Source organism: Choloepus didactylus, chromosome 9 (genome assembly GCF_015220235.1).
Source record: "Choloepus didactylus isolate mChoDid1 chromosome 9, mChoDid1.pri, whole genome shotgun sequence".
In the NCBI taxonomy this organism is placed as follows: Eukaryota; Metazoa; Chordata; class Mammalia; order Pilosa; family Megalonychidae; genus Choloepus; species Choloepus didactylus.
Window position 1 is genome coordinate 90,855,199 of NC_051315.1, and position 23,077 is coordinate 90,878,275.

At 36.5% G+C, this 23,077-nt stretch overlaps 1 protein-coding gene across 2 annotated transcripts in view; it reads right to left on the reverse strand.

Moving 5' to 3' along the window:
- SATB2 (SATB homeobox 2) overlaps positions 1-23,077 on the reverse strand; it is a 202,264-nt gene that overhangs the window by 173,362 nt on the left and 5,825 nt on the right. For both annotated transcript variants that reach the window (XM_037850209.1, XM_037850208.1), the window contains 2 exons: positions 21,986-22,213; positions 397-573 (listed from right to left, as the gene is read on the reverse strand). In XM_037850209.1, coding sequence (XP_037706137.1) covers positions 397-573; positions 21,986-22,154 — 346 coding nt within the window. In that variant the 5' untranslated portion in view covers positions 22,155-22,213. The remainder of the gene's footprint in view (positions 1-396; positions 574-21,985; positions 22,214-23,077) is intronic.

The following is a 23,077-nucleotide window of genomic DNA, read 5'->3' on the forward strand; positions in this document are numbered from 1 at the left end:
GATGATAAACTGAAGAAGCCACAGGCCCAAAGCAATAAATAAATTTTTAAACTTGAATTCTTATAAATCATGCATTGAGGTTTGGATAAGTTAGGAGTCCAACATCTCAGCAGAGGCTTTGAGAACACCAACGTGCAGACTTAAAAAAAATAACAAAGAAACCTATCACAATTCTTTGTAATGCAAATTGATTTTGTTGGTCCTAGAGGTGCTGGTCAAACACTTCCAAAGCAACAGGAAGGTAAGACTCTGTGAGAAGCAACCTGCTGTTCATTGTTTGGGAAAGACATTAAATCTGACAATTCTCCTTCAACCCTTATTTGGAGAGTTATTTCAGGAAGCATACTCTTCCTCAAATCATTACGCACAAGAGGAAAGACGGGGGACCACTAATACCTTGAGCCTGAGCCGCGGAGCTGTGGGAATACCCTAGGGCCAGGAGCGCGGTCTCCACCAGCTGGCTAAAAAGCACGTCTTTTCGAACCAGGACAAACTCAGCATGTTCTTCTCTGTTGTCATATTCAAGAGAGCCATCCAACTGCTCCACCACACAAAAGACAGGAATCATCAAACCTGGAGGGACAAAATTCAAAAGCAAAACATAAATGTTACAAAGCAAGTCTCCATCACCACGATGAGAAGGGAAGAGACAGTTATAAAAGGCACTCATCTGTGATCAACAGTGGTTTAGCTTAAACAAGCCTCTTAGTCTTAAGGGCCTAATGGAAAGCTGTGGATTTTCCCTCCCTCCATTATTACAATCAGACTGCAGCAGAATCGCCCAGGGCAGTGGCAGAAGCCCTGTGATTCCTAGTCACTGAAAATGGGAGTGCACCAGCCAGCGTCCTGGCTGAGAGACCTCAAGTTCATAGTTGGCAGGTAGGTGAGGTCAAGGTAACGTTACGGAGCCTCGCATCCTTAATGTCTTTAGTTTATCATTAACTATTAATCAGCACTCGTATCTTCAGATCAGATCTGATTTTGCCTAGAAACGTATTTTAAAGCTGCTCATTGTAAGATACCTAATAGGGAGGCATGTTTGATTCCAGCCATTTCATTTGGATGTTTGATTTCAGCACTTAAGCTGTTACGTGAACACGTGCAAGAAAGTCAATAGGAATTTAAAAGAATTCCTTTTTGTACCTTTTTTTTAAATTTTAGCAACTAGGTCATTAATTACCCTGAAAATCCCTTGATCGTGAAAGTCTTAAATTTAATTCATGTCAAAATGTGCATGCAATTACAAAACTTCGTCTTCTTTAATTATTATTATTTTATATATTAGCACCAGTTACCACTGGGAAGTGAATATCTCTTCTGTTTTCAGAGACAAGAAGTAAAACTACCCTTAAGAATAAAGCAAATTAGTCTAGTTGAGAATTTGTTGAAATCTGTTGTCACTGAAATATTTCTCTGCTTTGTATCGAAGTGTGAAAAGCTAAAAAATGTTTAATTCGCCAAGGATTTTTTAACTTTTTTTTTTTATTTTTAAAAAGTCATACAGGCATTTAAATCTAAACATAGCCAAGGCATAGGAAGATCAAAGTTTTACCAACATATAAGTAATAAACATGGACTCTGCCCTACGTAATTCACACAAATTAGTATATTATGGAATAAAGACCTGCTCTGGGTCTTCTCTGTGTGTTGTGTGTTCTCTTTGTGTGAAGGATGGGAGGGCAGGCAGAGAGACAAGGGCTGTGGGGAGTTAGGTGCTCATGGTGAAGGCAACTTCACAAGAAAAATATGACCCCTGTGTAAAAAGTATGTAGATGATTGCGGCCTCTGACACTTAGAATGCACAGGAGTGAATTTTGCTAGAGGGCCCTCCCTGTCACCTCGGCCCTAGAAGCCTCCTGACTCACTTGAATCTGGAAAACAGAGGGTAGGAGCAGACACTGCTAACTACCAGGTCATAGATTAAGATTTTTGTTCTAAAGATAATATGATGGTACAACTTGTTCCCATGTACTAATTATTATTATTAAAGATAGTAAGTATTGGGTGTAATTATTAAATATAATTATTAACAATAATAATATTCATTAAGAATTGTTATCATTAAAGATCATGGTAATTATTATTAAGACTGCACAACAGCCTAACAAGTCACACCAATCCCTGGGACAACTATTGACTGAATGTTCCCTCTTGAGAACAAAGCAGTATTGTCTATAGCAAATACACTATCCATAGTGTAAATTTATGGAAAATATGACATGAGAGTAAGGCAGACTTATTTTTTAAGACAAACAAGAGAATTTAGCCTGGTGACATGATGCTCTGCTTTACAAGATTTTTTTTAATAATGACCATTACTGGTAAATCAAATGCTTACTTATCCATCAATGTATTTAAGGCATGTAATAATATAAATTAGATTTCCTCCAAATTATCTCTGCAGTCATTCATTTATCCAACAAGTATTCACTGAATACCTACTGTGTGCCACGTATCACCCGTGGCTGCAGGGATACAAGGGAGAACAAGTCTGATACAATTCCTGCCCTCAATGTAGTTGAAGGTGTTGTAAATCTTCCTGAGCAAGCATAATGGCAATTTATAGGATCATTCATGAGAGTCCTTCCCACTAGGGAATAGCCCCCATTTAGACCTTTTAACTCTTACATATTGTTATATGATCTTTATCCAAGGAAGCAGGATGATTTCAATTTTTAATGATTTAAGCACATGCACACATACAGCCATATAGTCAGTGGTGCCATAAGCTACTTCACCACTAATACCTGTGTGTACATAAGTTTCAATGCTGAAAATCCATGTGTAGTTCCTAATGTCAACATCTGAGTGTCACACATCTGGGAATCACAGATAAGACCTTTAAATGAATTCAGTTGCCTCATAAGCTATCATGTATGTGTCCATTACTATGGAACCATAAATCTTACCCACATCTATGGTCAACTGAAAATACTTAAGGCCCTATTAATTAAAAATAATAATAATAATAATGCTAAAAGTTCAATGAGTTATATATGAAACACAACAATAAATCATAGGGGTCTACCACAAGTAGAGGCTTATGTTTTGAAACTATAATTAACAAAATCTTTCCTAAACATTTTAGTTTGGTGATGCAAGGTAGCAACTGTTATCTGACTTGATAGCAATAACTTACTACAGTAACAATATTTTTAAAAAAAGCAAGCATCCACGTTTCACAAGCATCATCTACTCCAAAAAAAAAAAAGGATTTTGATGTTTTTTATAAAATAAAACATCAAACAGGAATGTATGATAAGATTTGTTCTGAAACACATATATATGAGATGCTAAAGAATATCATAAGTGCGTTATTTATAACCCCTAGAAAATTTTACCTTTTTACTAAAATTTGATCTAAACAATTACAGTTTTAATAATGCAATGCAATTTTTACAAAACGAGAGAAGCAGGAAAAATACATGCAATTAATGACAATAATAAGAGAAATGAAAAATAGTAAAATTAAGATCAAGTGTGAGCAAGAAGAAAATTAAGAAATGGTTTCAAAAAACCTTTAAAAAAAAAGAAAATGCCTTGGAGAGGCAAATTATGAAAGGGTGAGTAAAAATATACACAAAAAAGGAGGGATTTATCCATTCGGTCCCCTCACTCTCCCCAGGCAAGGAGGAAAAAAAGAGAAGAAGAAGAAAAAGAAATAAGTGACAATGGATGAAAAGATAGGGAGGGTGTTTGGAAAGCATTTCCAAATATAAATTAATAACAGGAAGAATTAAAATTATTTTATGCAGATTGTTCCATAAACCCACAACTTCTCTAATAAAAAAATTTTTTTTTAAAGTTCCAATAAAAGAATGCAAATGCTTTGCATTTCCAACAAAATTTAGAAATGATCAAGAAGAAAAAAAAAATGAAAGAAAGAAACACTTACTCTAGCCCTCTATCCAGAGCTAACGGCATTATTTTTCTTTTATTATAGCACAGACCCATTTCCAGATGATCAAGTATAGAACTTTGAACCTTTTGATTATAAGCCTTGCTAAGCTTTTTACAATGGCAGGAGGTAAGCAAGTAGCTTAATCTAGAGGGCAGGCACATGGCATCATCAGGTGCTAAAAATTAAGAGTTGTTCTGGCAATTGGGATACATGTGAATTGTGTTGTCACAGAGGCAAAATAAATATTTTTTCACTAACTAGAAAAGATATTTTCCCAACTGTATTAGTTATGATGTACAAATTAGCCATTTTCATTTATTTCTGAAGAATTGTATATAATTGTGATGAGTTAACCATTATTGCCCGTGCTTTACCACAACAGCCATGGGAACCAGGAGACATGGCAAGACAGGTAGATATGGTTAAGGACAGGCAGCTCTGGGGTCGAAATCCTGGCACTGTCACTCCTAACCTGAGTGAGTGACCTTGGGTAACTTACTTGACCTTGCTGGGGTTCAAATTCCTAATAAAAATGCAGATAACATCTACATCATGGATCTGTTGAAAGGATTAAACAATGTAATATATTTAAGCTGTCTGATCTGTAGCCCTCAAACAGTGCTACCTCATTTTTTCTTTTTCGAAATTAGTATTAAAAGCATTTTACGGAAGGAAAAAAAAACAAGATTTTTCTCAGGATGAATAATCAATGTGCATGATACTGTCTAAAAAGCATTTCTTCAGAATAAAAATGATACTAATAATTAATGAATGGTCTAATTATTTAAGAAGCAAATAACAATGGCTTTTTAAAAACATTCAACATGCTCCATGGCAAAGGGTGAAGGTATTTGTTAAAAGCACCATGCTTCTTACTCTAAAACTGCCTGCCCAATACAGTAGACACCAGCCACCTGTGACTATAGAGCATTTGAAATGTAGTCTGAAGTGAGATGTGCTGCGAGAGCAAAATACACACTGGATTTCTATTACTTAATACCAAAAAAGGAATAAAAGTAAATATTTCATGAATAAGTTTATATTGATTGTTGCATGTGGAAATATTTTTGGATATACTGCATTAAATAATATATATTATTAAAATCCGTTTCACCTTTTTCTTCAACTTTTTTTAAATGTGGCTACTAGAAAATTTAAAATTACATCTGTGGCTCGTATTATATTTCTACTGGACAGTATTCCTCTAAGCAATCTGCCGAATACCAACATATACAATGTTTTTTCTGGCACAGGATAAATTCGCCACAAACTGATAACTAGGATAATTGTGCGACCGTCTTGAGTATTTCTTGGACGCCCTTGGTTTCCTTTCCTCTGTATCCGAGATCTTAGGAGACGTGAGTCCGAGAAGCACTCTTGGTTAAACTCCAAAATCCAACATGATCTCTTCTCAGCATCATCCAGCAAAATGTGGGCTGCTGCTTTATTCCTAACTATATTAATCCAACTCCTTTAACAAGGAAAAGGCTTTTCACCCTCTTCCCTTTATTTTAAAGAAGAGTTACAGTCTTCAGAAAATGTCACAACACTGTTTATGAAAGTTACCTAGGAACAGGGATTCTTCAATGCTCTGGATGTTTAACTTCAACAATGAAAGATAAAAGATGGTCCAGCAGCAGGGAGTCTAGATAACAGGATTCAACAGTCTTCCACCAAACTTGAGATGCAAAATAAACCTCTTGTTTGCACAGTGCTGTCTCTCTCACCATGTACTCTGACACCTGTACGTTTACTTTCTCCCCCCCATTAACCTATGAGAGGGTTATTATTATTGTCACTTAATAAATTAGGGAACTGAAACTATGGGAGAATAAGTAGCATGCTCAAAGAAACACTGCAAGGCAAGGGTAGAGCAGCTCAGGTTATCCAGCGCTAAATCCCAAGCACATTGCTTTCTTGGGGCTTGAAAACAATACTCCAAAATATTCCCTACAGCAATTAAGGGGCTGGCCTTTTAGAAAAGGACCCTTTTACCACTTGCTATGTCCAATGGATGAACTGTGTTAACCGTGAAGGAATTCACCTTTTGACTGACTACCATGTGTCAGGGGCTGTGCTAGGTATGAAGGAGGAACCAAGCACTGTGCTGCCTCGGAGTCATTCACATACACATAAAGAAAGGGTCAAATAAGTGGGTCATATTCTAGTGTGGATGAGCACAGTTCCAGCTCCTGTCTCCTCAGTGCACCCTCGTTCTTGGAAACACCCCCTGAATGACAGAGCCAGCCTGAGATGAAAGGAGGGCTCTTTCAAAGGTCTCCTCCAGCCCATCTGTTTCCTGAAGGACAGCAGGCACAGGGCCCACTCCCCTCCCAGGGCCACAGCATATTTTGTTCTATCACCTGAGATGTTCCCACAGCTGACTGAAGATTACAAAGGCTCCAGGGTGGAGCCTCTCATCTGTTCTTTGTATAAAACTGAGCCTGAAGTAACACGCCACACACACCAACCACCACCATAAATAAATCAAAGAATAAACCTCTGAAACACTGAAACAAATTCTACCACATAAACTGGGTGAATAACATGAGGTCTTTCAGAAAACTGAGAAAGGAATGAAGGCTGGGGACTAACTTTTCTTCTTGCAAATTAATAGAAGAATGAAACGATTTACCTGTTCTATTTCTTGTTCTCTTTCTCTCTCTCTCCCTCCCCCTGCACCCCACATACATCTATCTGAGACCGCTGTCACAGACAAGAAGTAACTTGCCAATATGAACCTCTGGACCCTTCCTCCTACCCTAAAACAGTAAAGGCAAATTTGAGAGGTAACAATTGCAACCAGAAACAGAAAAGAAAAATGGTGTCTCTTACCTCCTAATTGGGGTTCCAAACAAAACTTTAAAATAGATCAAGTTTGTCTTTCCTGCTTTTCTCTTCCCTGACTCTCTAGAGGTCCCCCTCTCCACACAACCTCCTAAGCAACATCAGCCACAGGCTCCACATTCCACCATTCCACTTCCAACCTCCTATTCACCCTCACTCCAGGAGGGATGATATGGAGAATTCCAAAGAGATTAACAGACCAAAGGATGGTGTACTTTGCCATATGAATGGTTTAGTAGTTCCTTAATCTCCTCAGAATCTCCTCAGATATATCTTTATCATAAAAGAAGTTATTTTATCCCACATAAACTGCTAATGGAAGTAATTTCGGGTAGTGTGACAAAGTGAAATAGAAAAAAAAAAACTTTCACTAATTTCAGGGTTGGGGAGAGAGCAAAAATACTTGGGGGCAAGGGAGTCACCTATAGGTTGGCCAACCCTGGGCCCAAGAGCTCCTCTGGGCTCCCCTAAGCTGTTCCAGCTTTCCAAAATTCCTTCCCATCCTTTCCTTGTGAACCACAGATTCCATAAAGGACTAATTCATTTGTTGTTTTCATAACATCTCCTTGCGGAAGAAGCAGGAGCCAAGGCTGAGGTGGGACAGGCAAGTCCTAGGTCGGTCATAGGTGGGGGGAAATAGTCAGTTCAACAATTACAATGAAGGTGAATTTGCTTCATAATTACTTTAAGGGCAAACGGAGCCATATATGCAAAAAATTCAGTTTCATATTTATCTGTGACCCAGGTCTGTTTTGTTTTGTTTTTCTTTTTAACTCAGTTATACTTCAATATAAAGTTTCAAAAATAAAGCCTCTTGATGCCTGTCCCCTCTCCCCAGAGAGGAACAAAAAAACATCAAAAAATACTTTATCCACAGAACTTTCTCTGGTGAAACTACACACTGTTTGTAGCCCCTGAGGCAGATCTTAACTTTGGAAGATAAGAGCAAAAAATGGCCAGGGTGGGAGTGAGAGAGTGCACTGGGTCCTTTTCCTCTTTATCACCCCAAAGGCTTAAATTGGGCCTAAAGTGGTAAGAAAGGGAAACAGGCACTGGCCTGCAAGACCTCCCATCAGTCCCAAGCTGAAAGATCCTGATTCTACTTGGAGTCAGGTCTGAAAGCTGAAGGATAAACTCCAGGTCTCTGAACACCTTTCAGTTACAGAAATTTGTCCCAGCAGTTTGTAAAACAGGATTTCACGGGCACACAGGAGACACTCTGTAGCTACTTACCTAAACAAAAATCCTGAGCTACATCTGGGAACTCTGCCATCACAAGCCTGACCCAAGGAACTAAATTCCCTGAAGTCAGGAATGCACAGGCCTCTGGTTAGGGTGAATGAGAGGCCTGACATTTTTCCTTCTCAAACAGGAGCTGGACTTAGATAAGTCGTCTTCTTTTCCCCACCCTGAGCCTGACCTTTAGAAGACCCAAAGTAAATGTGGGTTCAGTGGAACAAAATGAACAAAATTCTAATTCCAGTTAGACATTAATAGCCCCCATTAATAGGTGACATTGATTCTGTTTTTCTCCGGTAACTCCCCAACTGTCGAACTTGTCCACATCGCTTTGGCACTGCTGTGTTGCATTCAGCATGAGCAGACAAGGAAAGCTTTCTAGGAAATGATCTGTACAAATGGATTCAGGAGCTCACTCCATGTTCTCTGGGGGCAGTTCACCAGACCACAGGACGGCACACGACCACTGCTGACAGAAATTTTTGGTTCATCCCCAACAGCATCACAGTCGACTGATGCATTCATTACTCCAAGTGGCCTATAGCGCTCCACCTTCTGGGACTGTATGCACCATGGAATCCTGGCAGTCTTATCAGCAGGTCTACCCACGTCCCGCACTCAAGGACTGCAGCATCTTTTTTAAATTTAGTAACGGAAAGGAAAGGAAAGGAAGAAAGGAAGAAAAGAAAGAGAGAAAGTAGGATATGCACGTTTGCATACCACAGAAAATTTCAAACTTGTGGCATATTGTTTAAGTATCCCTAGATCAAAATTAATTTTTTGAGGTTCTTGTCACAGTGTTAAAATTACTATACTGTAACGTTTTTTGTCCATCGTTAAGTAAAATTTATTCTGGAGGTTTCCAAGAGAATAATTTTTAAAACATTATTTAAGTGGAGATGTATTTGCTTCTCTTCTCATTCTCTCCCCTATCCTCTCTGGATAAAGCTGTTTGCAGCTGAGTCCCATGAGTCAAAAAAGGAGTCAATAAAAATTGTCTTTGTATTAACATTGACTTCATCACCTCAGGTTTTGAGCTCTGCCTAAATGTTATTTTATCTAATTTGAACAATTTTTGTTTAAATCCTGATTAATTTATCCAGTGTAGTGTTAAGGAAAGGTTAACTGTACTGAGGTTCTCCGGCAAGGTATTAATAAAAGAATCAAGCTCTCGGCTCTCAATAAGACAAGACTACCCAGATTCCTAGTGGGAATATTTCATAGCGCAAGCATGTTTTCTTTGGGGAGTTTAACCCACCAAAATATTAAAAATTTAGATCAAACACTGGTGCAAAACCCCAAAGGAAATCATACTAGAGTGCAGAGATTTTTATCAAATAAAAAACTGAAATAGTAAAGTTTTTATAGCAAAAACTAAAAGGTTTTTTCGCGCACAGAAAGAAAATTCTACTTTCTATGTTTAGGGTTCAAATGGCAAAACATTTATGGATATTTAATAGATATGTAAAAATCACTGTGAAATGCACGCAGCTTTCACAAAGCTGAACTTGAACAGAGGCAACCACCATCATCCTTTCCTAACCACTAAAGGTCACTCTCATTCTCATACCCAACAATGCCTCTACGAGATGTAATCGCAGCCAAGCTCTTGAAAGGACTGACATTGGTTGGAGAAAGAGAAAAGAAGAGAAGGAGAGAGTGAAAGAGAGAGCAAGAAAGTAAAAATCAGTATGTATTTTCTAGTTCCCTTAGGGGGTACTAGAATCTCTGGTTTGTGGTACATAGGATTTTATTAATGTACCTGAGATGGAGTTAATAAAACCCAGCCCACAGAGTAGGGTCCACACTGATGGAATACTCCACAGACAAGAAATTTTAAGTATATATGCACCTGTGTAATTTATAGCAATTTCTTAAAGAGAAACAGAGAAAGCTAGTATACTATTTTTTTCATTTTATGGTTTTAAGATACCCTCTTTATACAGCTATTATTTTCCAAAAGAATTCAAAAAAAAAAAAAAAGCTTAAGAGACAATTTAAGTCACAGCATATATATCTATTGAAAATCTTATTTTCATCCTTAATATGTTTACCGAAAGAATACCACACAGCTGAAGGAGAAATACTATTCCACATTTTAGTATCTTTGAGAAGTGTCACCAAAGCCCAAAGTGATTTGCCACCTGAGCAAACCCAGTAAGAAATCTTTATCCCAAAGAAAATACAATTTTCTACCTTCCTAAAAGCAAAAACAAAACAAAACATAACAAAACACTTCCTGAAGATGACTGCACCATTTTAAATTGGGGGTAATCCCAGGTATGCACGTCTCAATCTCAAAACTATTTCACTTCCCCTAGATTGCCTAGATTCATATATTCTCTAATCCTAAAACAATTTCTGAATCACAAAATGAAACATTTTAGTGTAGTTCTCTCCCAAAAGGCCACAGTTTAAAAATAGTTCTAACTTACAAACACAACACAAAATAACAGAGAGACAAATCAAGTGTTCTTTTGCATACTCCACATTAAAGAAGACAGGCGATTCTTTGGGGGCTTGACTTGAAAGATACAGGTTTAGGCTTGAAGGTGAATTCCAGTGTGATCCAAGAGGACTTTGCCACAGTGGGAGTGGCTATTTTAACTTAGCACCACTTTTATTGCGCTTACTGCCCAGATCTAGACGAAAATGATAAATTATACATAACAGTTTCCATGAAAATAAGTTCATTATTTTGTTAATAGAAGTAGGATCGACAAATACGTAGGTTTTCAAAGAGCAAGGCTCTGTTTATTATACGTATGAGAGCCTGGCTATGAGAAAGATGGCTTCCTGAGTCACTATATCAAAGGAAGAAAAGGGCTGCTTCTCAGAAGCTTTCCTTGGTGAAAAAGAACTGTCTCCCTCAAACTTGCTTTCAAGCTATACATCAATCTTCAATATAATTATGTTTGACAGAATATAAGCTCTTGGCAGTTAACTTGTTTACAATAAATGCTTAGTTTGGATACATGGACTGTATTTCAGTCTTATAAATATCAAACACAAACCTACAACAGTCCCATTATGGGGCTGAGAATTATTTTCCTATAAATCCTTTTATTGGGGGGCCGGGGGAATTACTTTGCAGCTTGTTTTCCACTAGCCTCTTGGAACAATGTGAAAAGAGGTATATTTATACTCTGATCCTGTGCCAGTAGGAATTCTATGCATTACCATACAGTGCTTAGTAACGGGTCTGCCTTGAATGGGTCTGCCCATGGCAGCAAAAAACCTAAGTGCAACAAAATGGTTCTTAAAAAATTCATAGCATTTTCCTACAGGACTTTTTCTCCTCAAAGTCTCTTGGGAACTAATGATCATTTGTGACAGCATTGGCAGACTCTCAATGGTAAGCTCCAGTTTGGGGGGGGGGGGGCGGTTTATAAGTTAGCTGTAAAAATGTGCTTAAGGCCCAAATTTGCCATATGATTGAGCCTGTGTATAGAGTTAGCTTTGTTGAATATTATCTGGAGATTCATTTGAGAAGGAAAAAATCAGTTTAGTTACCTTTGTAAAGTTCCTTGACCTAGGTCCTGAATGTGCAATAACTTCCCATTCAGGAAATAATTTGCTCTTCTTATACTCTTTCATTAATAAAGGGTTTTGGGTCTTCTAATACCACATCTCTCAAATTTATAGAACAATACCATGTCTGAATGGAGCCCCGTTCCCTGAAAGCCTTGGGGTACACTGGCTTAGCCTCCTCTTCCCTCATTAATGCTCTCTCTGCTGGCATGCACATTCACTAATATTCTGAACACTTTCTGGTTCTTCAAGATGATGACAATTTATCATTGTTGGATTTCTTCATTTGCTTTTTATTTTCCCAATTACCAATATGATCAAATTCCTATGATAATTCTATTTAAACACAGTATTAATATAAAGAACATTTTAAGAATACTAGTTTAAGTATATTTTCCTGAAATAATGAATACAATACTAGAAAATTCAGTCACTTTATTATTTAATAATGAGATTCCAACTTCTTTCATTCTGGTCAATGTTATAATTGCAGATGACATAAAATAAATTTTTTTAATGTCTCTCAGCTTGTAATAAAGAAAACAAGTAACTGATTTACAAGTTTCAAGGGTCATCAAATATGATTTTATAAACCAAATTTTACCACATGGGTTTCTGGTTCTTGCAGAGAAAGAGAAAAAGAAGAAAAATATTTTCATTGCATTATCAGCCCCATAGATCTTTCTGTTGACATCAAAAGCACTAGTCTGAAATGTGAACTAATGGAAAATTGTTGAATTCACCTAAAATAATTCCTTTTTTTAAAATTAAAAAAGCCTTTAAAACATTGACTATTTAACTGCTGTTTACTCTGGGGAAGGGGGACATAGAGTAGGTGAATGTATGAGAAAAAAAAAAAGACTTTTTTTAATTGTGTAACAAAAATTCCCTCCAAGGCAAAAAGACATTATGCCAAGTTCCACCCAGAATTAATGTTTAGGTTTAAATTATAAAGTCCAGAAAATAACAGAACCACTAATAGACCCTTAAAGCTCGTGGCATTCATCAACGCTGTTAGGTCATGTAAATGTTAAATTGAAAAACCTTTTGCTGACCAAAGTATTTTAATGAAGGCACTATTAACTAGACTCTCTGGACTGAATCAAAAAAAGCCTTTTGGGGCTGTTTGGTATAAATTCCACTCTGAAGGGGATGATATGCTTGGGACAGCTGTGGGATTATGAAACCTCCACCGGGAAGGATTTACTGCCTATCTTATTCCTTTCATTTTGCCACCCTCAGAAAGGTTTTTAAATATTGGACCCAGGAAGACTCTCAGTGACAGATCAAAGAGATATTCCCCTCTAAGTCTGTCAACTGAGTCCAACCTTGGCCTCCAGCTGCTACACTGGCCAAAATTATTTGCAATTTAGTATCCCACAATGAGGGAGGGTTCCTGGGTTAACTCTACTGTCATCACCCAAGTTTTCAGTAGCTCACAGCTTCTATGAATAGAGTAAGAAATGCAACCAGAAGGAAAGGAAAGCTAGCCACTAATTTTGGCTGCTGCCGCCAGCTCCCTCCAAACTGCTGAAAGCATACCTCTTCCAGGGAATGCTGACCAGAGAGCCAACCATGTTAGGGATTATCGGTTAAACAGTTCAAATTATTTCAGATAGAGGTCACAGCCTCTGCATCTCAGGGGATGGTATATGGCACCTGTGTATAAGTCAGGTGATGTGTACATGTGGAGATTCAGGTTCCCCACAATCTCATATGAGCTGATTAGAAATAAGAATGCTTCCTATACAGCTTCAACTCTCTCCCTCCCCATTGCCCTGGTTACGATTTTCAGAAGAAGAATAGCAGACCCAGGGCCCACACCTAACCCTTACTTGGCAGGGTTTTGTAACAGAGGAACACTCATGACTTGTGGCTTCCATTTACATTGGTCAAAAAATGAGAAGAGGGGATAAATACAGATCAGGTCGAATATAAGAAAATGTAATTACCCTTTCAAACTGTATGTGAAGACAAAGCCAATGAACACTTCTAATGTCTCATGGACAACCACCTTCCATGGGCTCCTCTCTGACCCTCCCAGGGAAGAACAAAAAGCCAAATGGCCTCTCCCCCAAAACAGCTTTTAGCTAATAAACACGACAAAGTAAGGGAAACGCACTTCAGTTATTCTGCATCTTCTCTGGGACCAAAAATTTGTACATTGTGTGACAGGTCCACCTCATTTTTCTTAATGACGTTTTTATTATTCTTTCACTCAATTAAAGCAGAAATGGATATTGCATCTTCTGACTGTATAATTGTTATTGTAATCTGTTTTCGATCACTGCTTGGGAAATGGGTCCAAAACAACATAAACTCTCCACTGCCTCAGAAGACAAGTCATTTTCTTTTACTACGACACTTAAAGAGACATTTATCATGATGCTCTGTTAACATCTTTGGATTATCACCAAAAAAAAAGTTTTTGTTCTCTTTGCCAAAAAAATAATACTAATAATGTTTTAAAAAACACTGCTATTTGAAGAGTTCTGACATGAATACATTTTCCTAAAAGCTATTAAATGTACCAATTTTGCCTTTACTTATATTTATAAATAACTGAAACAAATGCACCAAAAATATAATTTTAATATAGTGCATACTTTAAAATTTGAAATTTGAAAATATGGTTATTTTTCCTCTATCCATATGGTCATTTCCCAGGAGTCTTGGGCATGATACTTCACCAAATTTGCTCTCTTTACAAAGAAAATATTTTCTTGTGTGAAAAAAAAATCAGTCATATTCAATTAAAGAACTGATACACTTGTCTTCCAGTCTAATAAAAAACAAGTAAGAGATATTTTTAAAAGCTAACTGTGGTTCACGTGATGAAATTCAGTTGTTTTCTATGAAAAATGCCTATTAATCACCTCTGTCAGATATTAGTGCACTGGAAAACATTTGCTCTCATCACAGTCTCTATTAATTTTTTTTTTCATATCTGTGAAAGTCTTCCTTGAAACAAAGAAAGACACTGAGCTGTTGTGCACATTTCAGTAACTGTAACCATCCATCAGTGGGAACCAAGTAGTTACCTGACATGCATCGCATCTCTTTTCATAAATAGTAGCTGCAGTGTTTCCTTTTCATCTTTCCTCTTAACTTTTTGATCTTTGTTGTTACGTCATGCTATGGTTTAATAACTGACTGTGCTAAGAAAAGAACTCTATTCCAATGATAAAGCAACTAGTTAAGGGCAAAACTGAATTCGCGTCATATACTAGCAAATAGTAATAATAATGGAAATATATTTCCCCAGAGAGTTTTGCTAACTTAATGTGTGATGAAAAAACAGTCTTACTATAATATAAAACTGACATAGTTTGCTGGTAACTTTACTGCAAGGTTCAAATTCTTAAAATTTCTATTAATACATTTCACTGTATTTTAAGTACTTTTATCAAACTAGCAACTATAACACCCATTCTTTTCTAAGTTTTAAAGGAAAAGACATCAAGTAAAAAGTGGAAAACTATGCACTATAAACCCAAGTACTGTAGTTAAATATCTAAGGCACATTTACTCCATATTGTATCATTTTTACCTAATTTTTTATCTGGAATAAGTAAAATTTTGCAAATGATACAAATACAAGATAATTTCTGATGTAGCCTTTCACTGCTGCTTAATTATCCTGATTTTACCAAAATTTTTAAATTGCTTGCTATTAAACACCGAAACAATCCTGTTCATTGATAACGAAAAATTATATACACAGAGTTCCACGATGATTCTGAATACTCCAACATGGGACATTTTTACATAAACACTTTTACTGAAGAAGTGTTTGTGCCATGTTGGGCTATGGAGTTTATTTCTATGTAAAAGAAGAAAATAAATGATCATTGATCATAAAAGAACCAATGTCACTTCAGAAAGTGGAAAATAGCACACTTAGAGGCTATATGTGTGTGTTTTCCTTTTGTTTTGTTTTGTTTTTTAATTTGTACGTCCTCAATTGGCTTTTGTTTTAACTCATACTTTATTCTAGTCAGGTCCATCTCCATTGATTTTGAAATATCTATCACATTACCCTTAAGTAGTAGGATGATGAATCCTTTGTATATAAAAATCCATTTTTAACACAGACATTTTCAAAACCTCTATTCACTTTAATATACAAGAAATCCAAGCTCTCCTTACTGTACCCCAAATTAATGCTAGAGAACAGTGATGACTGGAAATGAGAAAGGACCCACACAATCAAAGTCAGCAGAGGAAAATCATTGATTTTTAAATTGTTACAAAGAAAAGAATGGAAACTAAAAGGCAAACTCTCTTCTTCATTTTTGAGCTAAGCATAAAGGTCTCCTACTTGAAACCATTTTCAGTTATTTCTCTTTTTTCCCCAAAAAATAATGAGTTAAAATTTATGAGTTAGATCCAACATTTCACTGCTGTTCTTATTCTTGGGGAGTGGGGGGAAGGGGAACTTGCTGCCAAAGCTTCTGAAAAGAGATTTTGGGCTGCTAATTTTCCGTTCACGAAATCTAAATTCCCCTTATGCATCTCACACAACTCATGAAATAATATGAAACAGTATTATATCACTGCAAATTGAGACATTTTTATCAAAATAAAGAGTGATGATGCCAACATTTCATTTGTCATTTCCCACTTGTCACTTATCATTGACAAACTGTTACACATACAACTTTTGTCAAATGCTCCATCTTTAAATATGTTCCAAAATGCCATTGTATCTCAGTGTTCATGGAAGGAAGATAGTAAAAACTTCCATGTTACCACACATTAGTATATTGGTTCAAAAATGCCTACTTAGATAAAAGAATATAAAGTGCTTTATATTGATTTACATGCCATGTAGAATGAAGGTTGGCTTCCTGAAATCAAACAAACTACACTCGTAATTTAGGCACCTAAGGTGGGTCATTATTAGTTATAAGAAATATTTTTAATGGTGAGAAGTTGTGTCATTTTTACCCCAACAGAAACCTAAAACCACTAAAAAGTTAAAGAGTGACCAAACAAAATAATACAACTTGGAATTTATCTAACTCTGTTAATTTGATATGACTTTTAAAAATATATTTTCATATAAACTATCTCTTTAATGAACTCATTTTTAGAAAAAAAAGAAAATGAAGGTTTTTAATTTATCGAAGTAGAACCACCAAATGTCACTGTTTATCACCTTGCCAGATATACCAAATAATTACCATATTCTTGTCTGGAATGAAATTGATTTCATATTCTTAAAATAATTCAAATTCATATTACTAGGTGTCTAATAAGTGATGGTTAGTGTCTTTTCCTCCCTACTGAAATAGATGACAAAAAAGTATTCAAGAAAGGAAAGGAGAGTTAAACAGAGGATATTTAACATGTACAGGACTGATTCTCTGGTGACAATACCTGGGAAAAAAAGAATATTGCACATTTTCTGCAGGGGTTTAAAAAGCAGATGTCTTAAGGGACCTCTATGTCGTTCCAACAAACACATATACACACACATTTCACTGAAGATGATCTTGAATATATAATGGTCAGTGGGTTTCTGCTGATGGAACATAAGGCTTCCAAAATTACTTGAAACATCAAATTATGCTCAGGACATTGAGGGGCGGATACCCTATGTTCTGTTTAATGTGTATGTTCCATTGCATATATTTTTTTTAACCAAGTATGTCTTTATTTTAATAACAGGCCAAGGACTAAAAACACTTTAGAGAAGGGCTATTTTTCTACCTCAGCAAAACTGCAGAGGACATGCTAGATTGCTGGATGACCCCAAAGCCTAAGTTCATTCTATTTAAAAGATCTAAAAACCATTTTATAAAAAGCAGGAGAGGGAAGTATAATCTTTCCTCTTTTGAAATAATGGGTCCTTTCTATAAGCAAGTATGGTGGTGTTCATCCGTGGTTAAAATGAATTTAATGAATTTTCTCCATTTTGTCCCATGTTGATGATAAATTTCTAAATTTCTAAGTATTATATACATTTTAATGCTTAAATATCTATACTCTTTTCATATCTGCACTCCTGTCAAAAAGTAAAATACCTCTACAACTACTAGTATGGTGTCTACACCTGACCTGAACTGCATTTCTTTTACTCTTAATCTAAAAGGAAACGTTCCACATGCAGACAATTGACTGTTGTTGTAGACAATGTTCAGCTCTAAATGAGATCCTGCCTAACAATCTTGATCACATTTACTTCCCTCTTTGAATACAACAGTGTGTACTGCATAATGATTTTTCCCCCTTGCAATAAGACAGTTATGTTTTTGAAAGGGCAGCCCGGTAGCAAGAAGCATAGGTCTACTTCAGGTGAACAAGCTATAAGGTAACTTCAACAGACCATTCTTCAGGGAAATTAAATGGGTATTTTAAAAGTATATATTAAATTATGTTTCAGAAACAAGTAAAAGTATCTCTCCAAAAGGTATTTCTAATGTTTAAACATCTCCCCCCCAAATTTAGAACTTTTAATACCAAAAAATTCATAGAAAAATGAAAAATATCAAAAAGATTTCTGATGTTTAATGCCTCCTATCAGCAAATAAGCCATCTGGTATATTCAATCGCTGTTCATTCAGTTTAAATAAAGCTGTCTGAAAGCTCTTCTTTAAGCCAAACACTTAAAAATGAAAATGCTTGTGCTAACAATGAACAAAGCACAATAATTTATTGCTATTTAAGCATGACTGGCCAGCACCTTTTGGCAGTCCAAGAGGAAAGCAGAATGCCTTGCTTCCTCTGAAAACCTGGTTGGCATCATTTTCATTTTATGCTGTAGGCTGCCTGGCTGAAGCATTACATACAGCAGAACATTTTAGGTACTTATGCTAATGGTCATAAAAAAGGATCATCTGATTCTTATTTTTGTCATCCTTAACAATCTTTTTCTCCCCTAAATCTTCAAATAGACCTGTAAGTTTTAATCAATGATTTCACATATATGAATTTTCCCACCATTAATCATGCTTCTTCAAAATCCTTATGGAGTGAATTACTAGCTGAGAGGGGACGCCAATTCTAGTAAGTGAATGTTACCCAGCAGGGATATAAAGCTGTCAACACCACCACGGTGCTCTTGCTTGCTCTAAACTCGCTCCCAGCCTTCATATGTTTTTTAAAGAGATGTTAGCCTTTTTCCCCCTCAGGACCATCTATAGAAGCTGTCATTCACATCTGAGCACTTGTATCTTATTACATACATGCTTTAAAACACACTGCTTAGATAAGGGCAAAAACATCCTAGAAAGTGTTGGAAAGACAAAGCAAAACTGATCTAGTTTCTAATAACATCTTCTAAAGCTAACCACATCGTAAACAATGAATTAACTTTAAAATCTCCTATTAAAACACAACCTTGAAAACAGTGATAGTGTATATACTACCACTACTAGTTAAATACAGACACTAAAATAATGTGTCTTTTTAATGAATGTTTATCACTAAAAAAAAAAAAAAAAAAACAGCACTCTCTCTCCCTAAAAAAAAAAAAAAAAACGTAGAATAACAGCAGTCAAATGAATATACTATTGCAAACCAATGCATTCAGAAACATTTATTCATCTCATTGCTTATCAAAATTAGTAAGATAAAATGCCATTTTATTGGGACAACCAATTAACTGTTTCCCCTATATTTAGGGGGGGAACTTTAAAGAAAGAGACTACTAAAGATTAACAAATACTCCTGAATTTTGAGCTCTATTTTTAAAACATTTTATTGTAGCCATCCTTACAACACTGACAAGACTGCAATATATCTGAAAGTTGTAATAAATGATGCAGACCTGCCATTATCTATTTTTTGTTAACTGTCTATATTTATTATTTGTTTTTTAAAGAAAATTTAAACAAAACATTGTAGGGTGATAGAAATATAATCCATTTTATATCTACTCTGTGCTCCAAAAGTAAGTCTTTCAATGATAAAGTACCTTTAACTAAAAATATACATTAAATATCATTTTTAAAATTTAGAATGTACATTCAAAAAATAGGCTTTGTTTTTCTCCAATCTAGATACCTGATTAAAAGCTATAAAGAAATGAAATTTTTAACATCTTAATGTACATTCAGAACCTATATAAATTTAAATCCACAAAATAATTACCATTCAATAAGAAAGCTTTGTACTATCAAAATTTTATATTCTAGGTTGTTATATTTTGAAGTTTTATAAATCTGTTTCCAAATAATTATGATATGCAAAGTAAAAGGCTTTCTTTTTTTAAATCTTTAAAATTCTATTACACAAACTACTTTAACCACTTTACTATTAAGGATTATACATACTTTGTATTGATGATGAAATAAAGCTATCTTTATTATTGGTTTGGGAAGCAGCTAATAAGATCTTTGATATTACTAAATTAAGCTACAGGTCAGAGAAAGCAAGTAAGGCAGCTTGTTATAATAATCCATTATTCCTCATTAGGAAAATAATTTTGGTTTATATCAACTTTTTAATAGGCAATCAAGTGTGAATAACAGAAAACTTGAGACGCAGCCACTATTTTACACTAAAGGTATCCCTGGTCAACAGAATGGGGTAGTTTCTTTATGTCTTGTTCTGTTTCAATATGATATAGAAAAAATACATGATATAATATGGGATACAATAGTTCAATATGATATAGAAAAAACACTTGTTTTAGGGAAACACAATTGTTAACAATTACATTCTAAAATGGTTAGGGACTCCCTTAAATTTAGTGATTTTTATTAGGTCTTCAGAAAGAGATCCAAGTTTCAAGTCCAGGGTTTTTCTTTACACAGAAGGTCACCTTGAGAACACATCCTTCCAAGGATTTCCGACAAGTTTTCAATCAAGCATTAACAGCACTTCGAAACCATCTCAAGATTAGTTCCACCATATTCACTGTGTATTTTTCCTTCTTATAGGTACATACTAAAAGATTAACTGAGGAGTCCCAAGTTATAGTTCCCACCTCAGGATGTGACCCAACACATTAATAAACCCCACTTTGAAAAAAGTGGGTCACAGAACTATCAAATTTCCTTTTGCACCATTAAAGTATATTTTCAAGTCTCCAAAACTGAAGAGACATCAGTCAAATCTACAGCTAAATACTTTAAAAAAATTTTTTTTTAATTGAGAGGATGCGGATGAAGATAAGGACTTCTTGGGGGAGAAGATTAGTACAAAGAACTAAGGTCTTTAAAATTTAGAATGTACATTCAAAAAATAGGCTTTGCTTTTCTCCAATCTAGATACATGATTGAAAGCTATAAAGAAATGAAATTTTTAACATCTTAATGTACATTCAGAATATACATAAATTTAAATCCACAAAATAATTATCATTCAATAAGAAAGCATAAAGGAATAGTAATAACAAAATAAGTAAAAACAAAAACATGTTATTTTATCAAATGTATGTTTTTAAATCTTTTAAAAGGAGTGAGCATTTATAATTATTTTATTTAAAACTACACACCATGGACACTGAGGACATGGGGATGGGCGTTTAACTTAGATTTGTCAGGGTTTTGTTTCATTTCAGGCAGGCTAGTAGAAAGTAATTATATTAAATGGGCAACTGGTAAAAGTATTAGGAAAAAAACTTAAAAGTAAAAAAAAATTAAACTAGCAATTATACTAAACACATGAAAATGGCATGCCATGTATAGTATATTTTAGATGTAAAAAACAACTAAGCAAATGTAAATGAACCCAAAAATATTTTAATAATGTTTACATTTCTCATATCTTTATTTTATAAAATTTCTTTTCCTTACCATTTTAAAAGAAAGTAGTTAAGTAGTAAAACTTAGAAAAGATTTTCTTGAAATAATATTGCAAACTTGGGGAAGGAAACAGAACGTTTAATTAGCTACTCTATTTTTACTTGTGCTAAAATTCGTAATAAAGTTACACAGGGCCTTATTACTTTAAACTTTCTAGATAGCTGTGGCATTAAACCCTCTAAGGGCCTGATAGATTCGTGGTGAATCTTTATTTCACACTTAAACTGTACCAGAAAATATTCCCAGTTGTTACTCATTTATCTTGAAGCACGGTCCTAACTACAAAATAACACCAACACTCTTGCTAGTGCACTAGCCTGAGCATTAATGACGATTCCATAAAAGCAAATGCACCTACATTTCATCCCTCCAACAGATACTCTGAGGCAAGCGAAAGAATTAAGTCACTAAAAAGCTCTCTAGGAAAATCTAGAAACAGTTAGCTGGCTGTGACATAAACCTGCCAACACCTCAGCACACAGTGGCAAAGTGCCCAAAAAATGCCACCCTCTGGGTAAACCACTTTCTTGTCTTTAACTGGAGATGAAGCTACCAGTTGCAGATGAGAGGCGACGGGGGAATTATTTGGCAACCTGGAATTCACTTCCTGTAATCCTATACCGCGACAGCGCCTAATCAACCTGAACCCTGACACCCGGGCCATTATCACCGGGCCGCGGGCTGCGCGCGCCTCCCAGCTCGCGGCTGTTACCTCCCACGGCCTTGGCCACGGCGCCGTTGGGCCTCCCGCGGGCTCCCATGGGGCTGCCGTTCTGCTCCAGTCGGGCCACCTTCACCGGGGGAGGCCCCTTGACGTCGGGGCTGCCGCTCCGTCGGTCGGGGCTGTCCCGCAGACACGGGCTCTCGCTCCGCCGCTCCATGCTGCTCCGACTCGGAGACAAAGTTCCCACCGGCAGGTCGCAATAAAACGCACAGGGACCTAGGAAGGGGGCGGGGGGAGGGAAGGGGGAGGGAAAAAAAAGAGGGAAAACCGCTCACACACGTGATAGACATTCAGGCCTGTGGCAGAGCGCTGCACCACAGCCACACAGACTTCCTCCCACGCTGCCCGAGGGGCTGGAGCCGGGAAGCTGGTCCTAACTTACACTAGGCGGCCCGACCAAGCCCAGAACTTGGGTGCTGCGAATAAACCCAGTCGTTGCTCCCCAGGAGCTAGCCCTGGGTGGCTTGGCCGGGGTCGATGCCCAGAGACGCCTAGAAGTGGCCCATTCATTGGGACCGGTTCGCGTAAACCGTTCCCGGGTATGACCGCCTCGTAGTCTGTCTGCCCCGGCCAGGGTTCTGGAAGAAGCGAACTTCAGAAAAAGACATCATACCCACTGGCAGGGGGGTAAAGGGTGTACACAAGTTGATGAGAAACCGAATTGACCACATGATGAATGCCTGTAAATGACAACGCAAGGACCAAAGAACAGGCAAAAAGGACCCCTTGTTCCCGCTTTTTACCTATACAGAGCAAGTCTAGAGACACACACTTTACACAAAATCAATCTTAAATCTACATCAATAAGCATCACAAAACACTGAGGTATTTATCAAAATAACCTCCAGAATAACATCCATCACAAAAGCGGAGGCTACAATCGTTATTTTGGAACGTTCTTATTTATCTTCATTTGATCCTGAGTATTTTTAAAAGCTCTTCAGCGTAAAACACAAAAGCAAAAAGCGTTTAAATTCTAAGTGCAGGAGCAGCCTTCGTCAATCTCAATTATCAAAACCGCTCCAAAAAGTTTTCCTCTGGGTCGCTTGGCTTGCAGCGCACTCCTCACCATACCTGCGC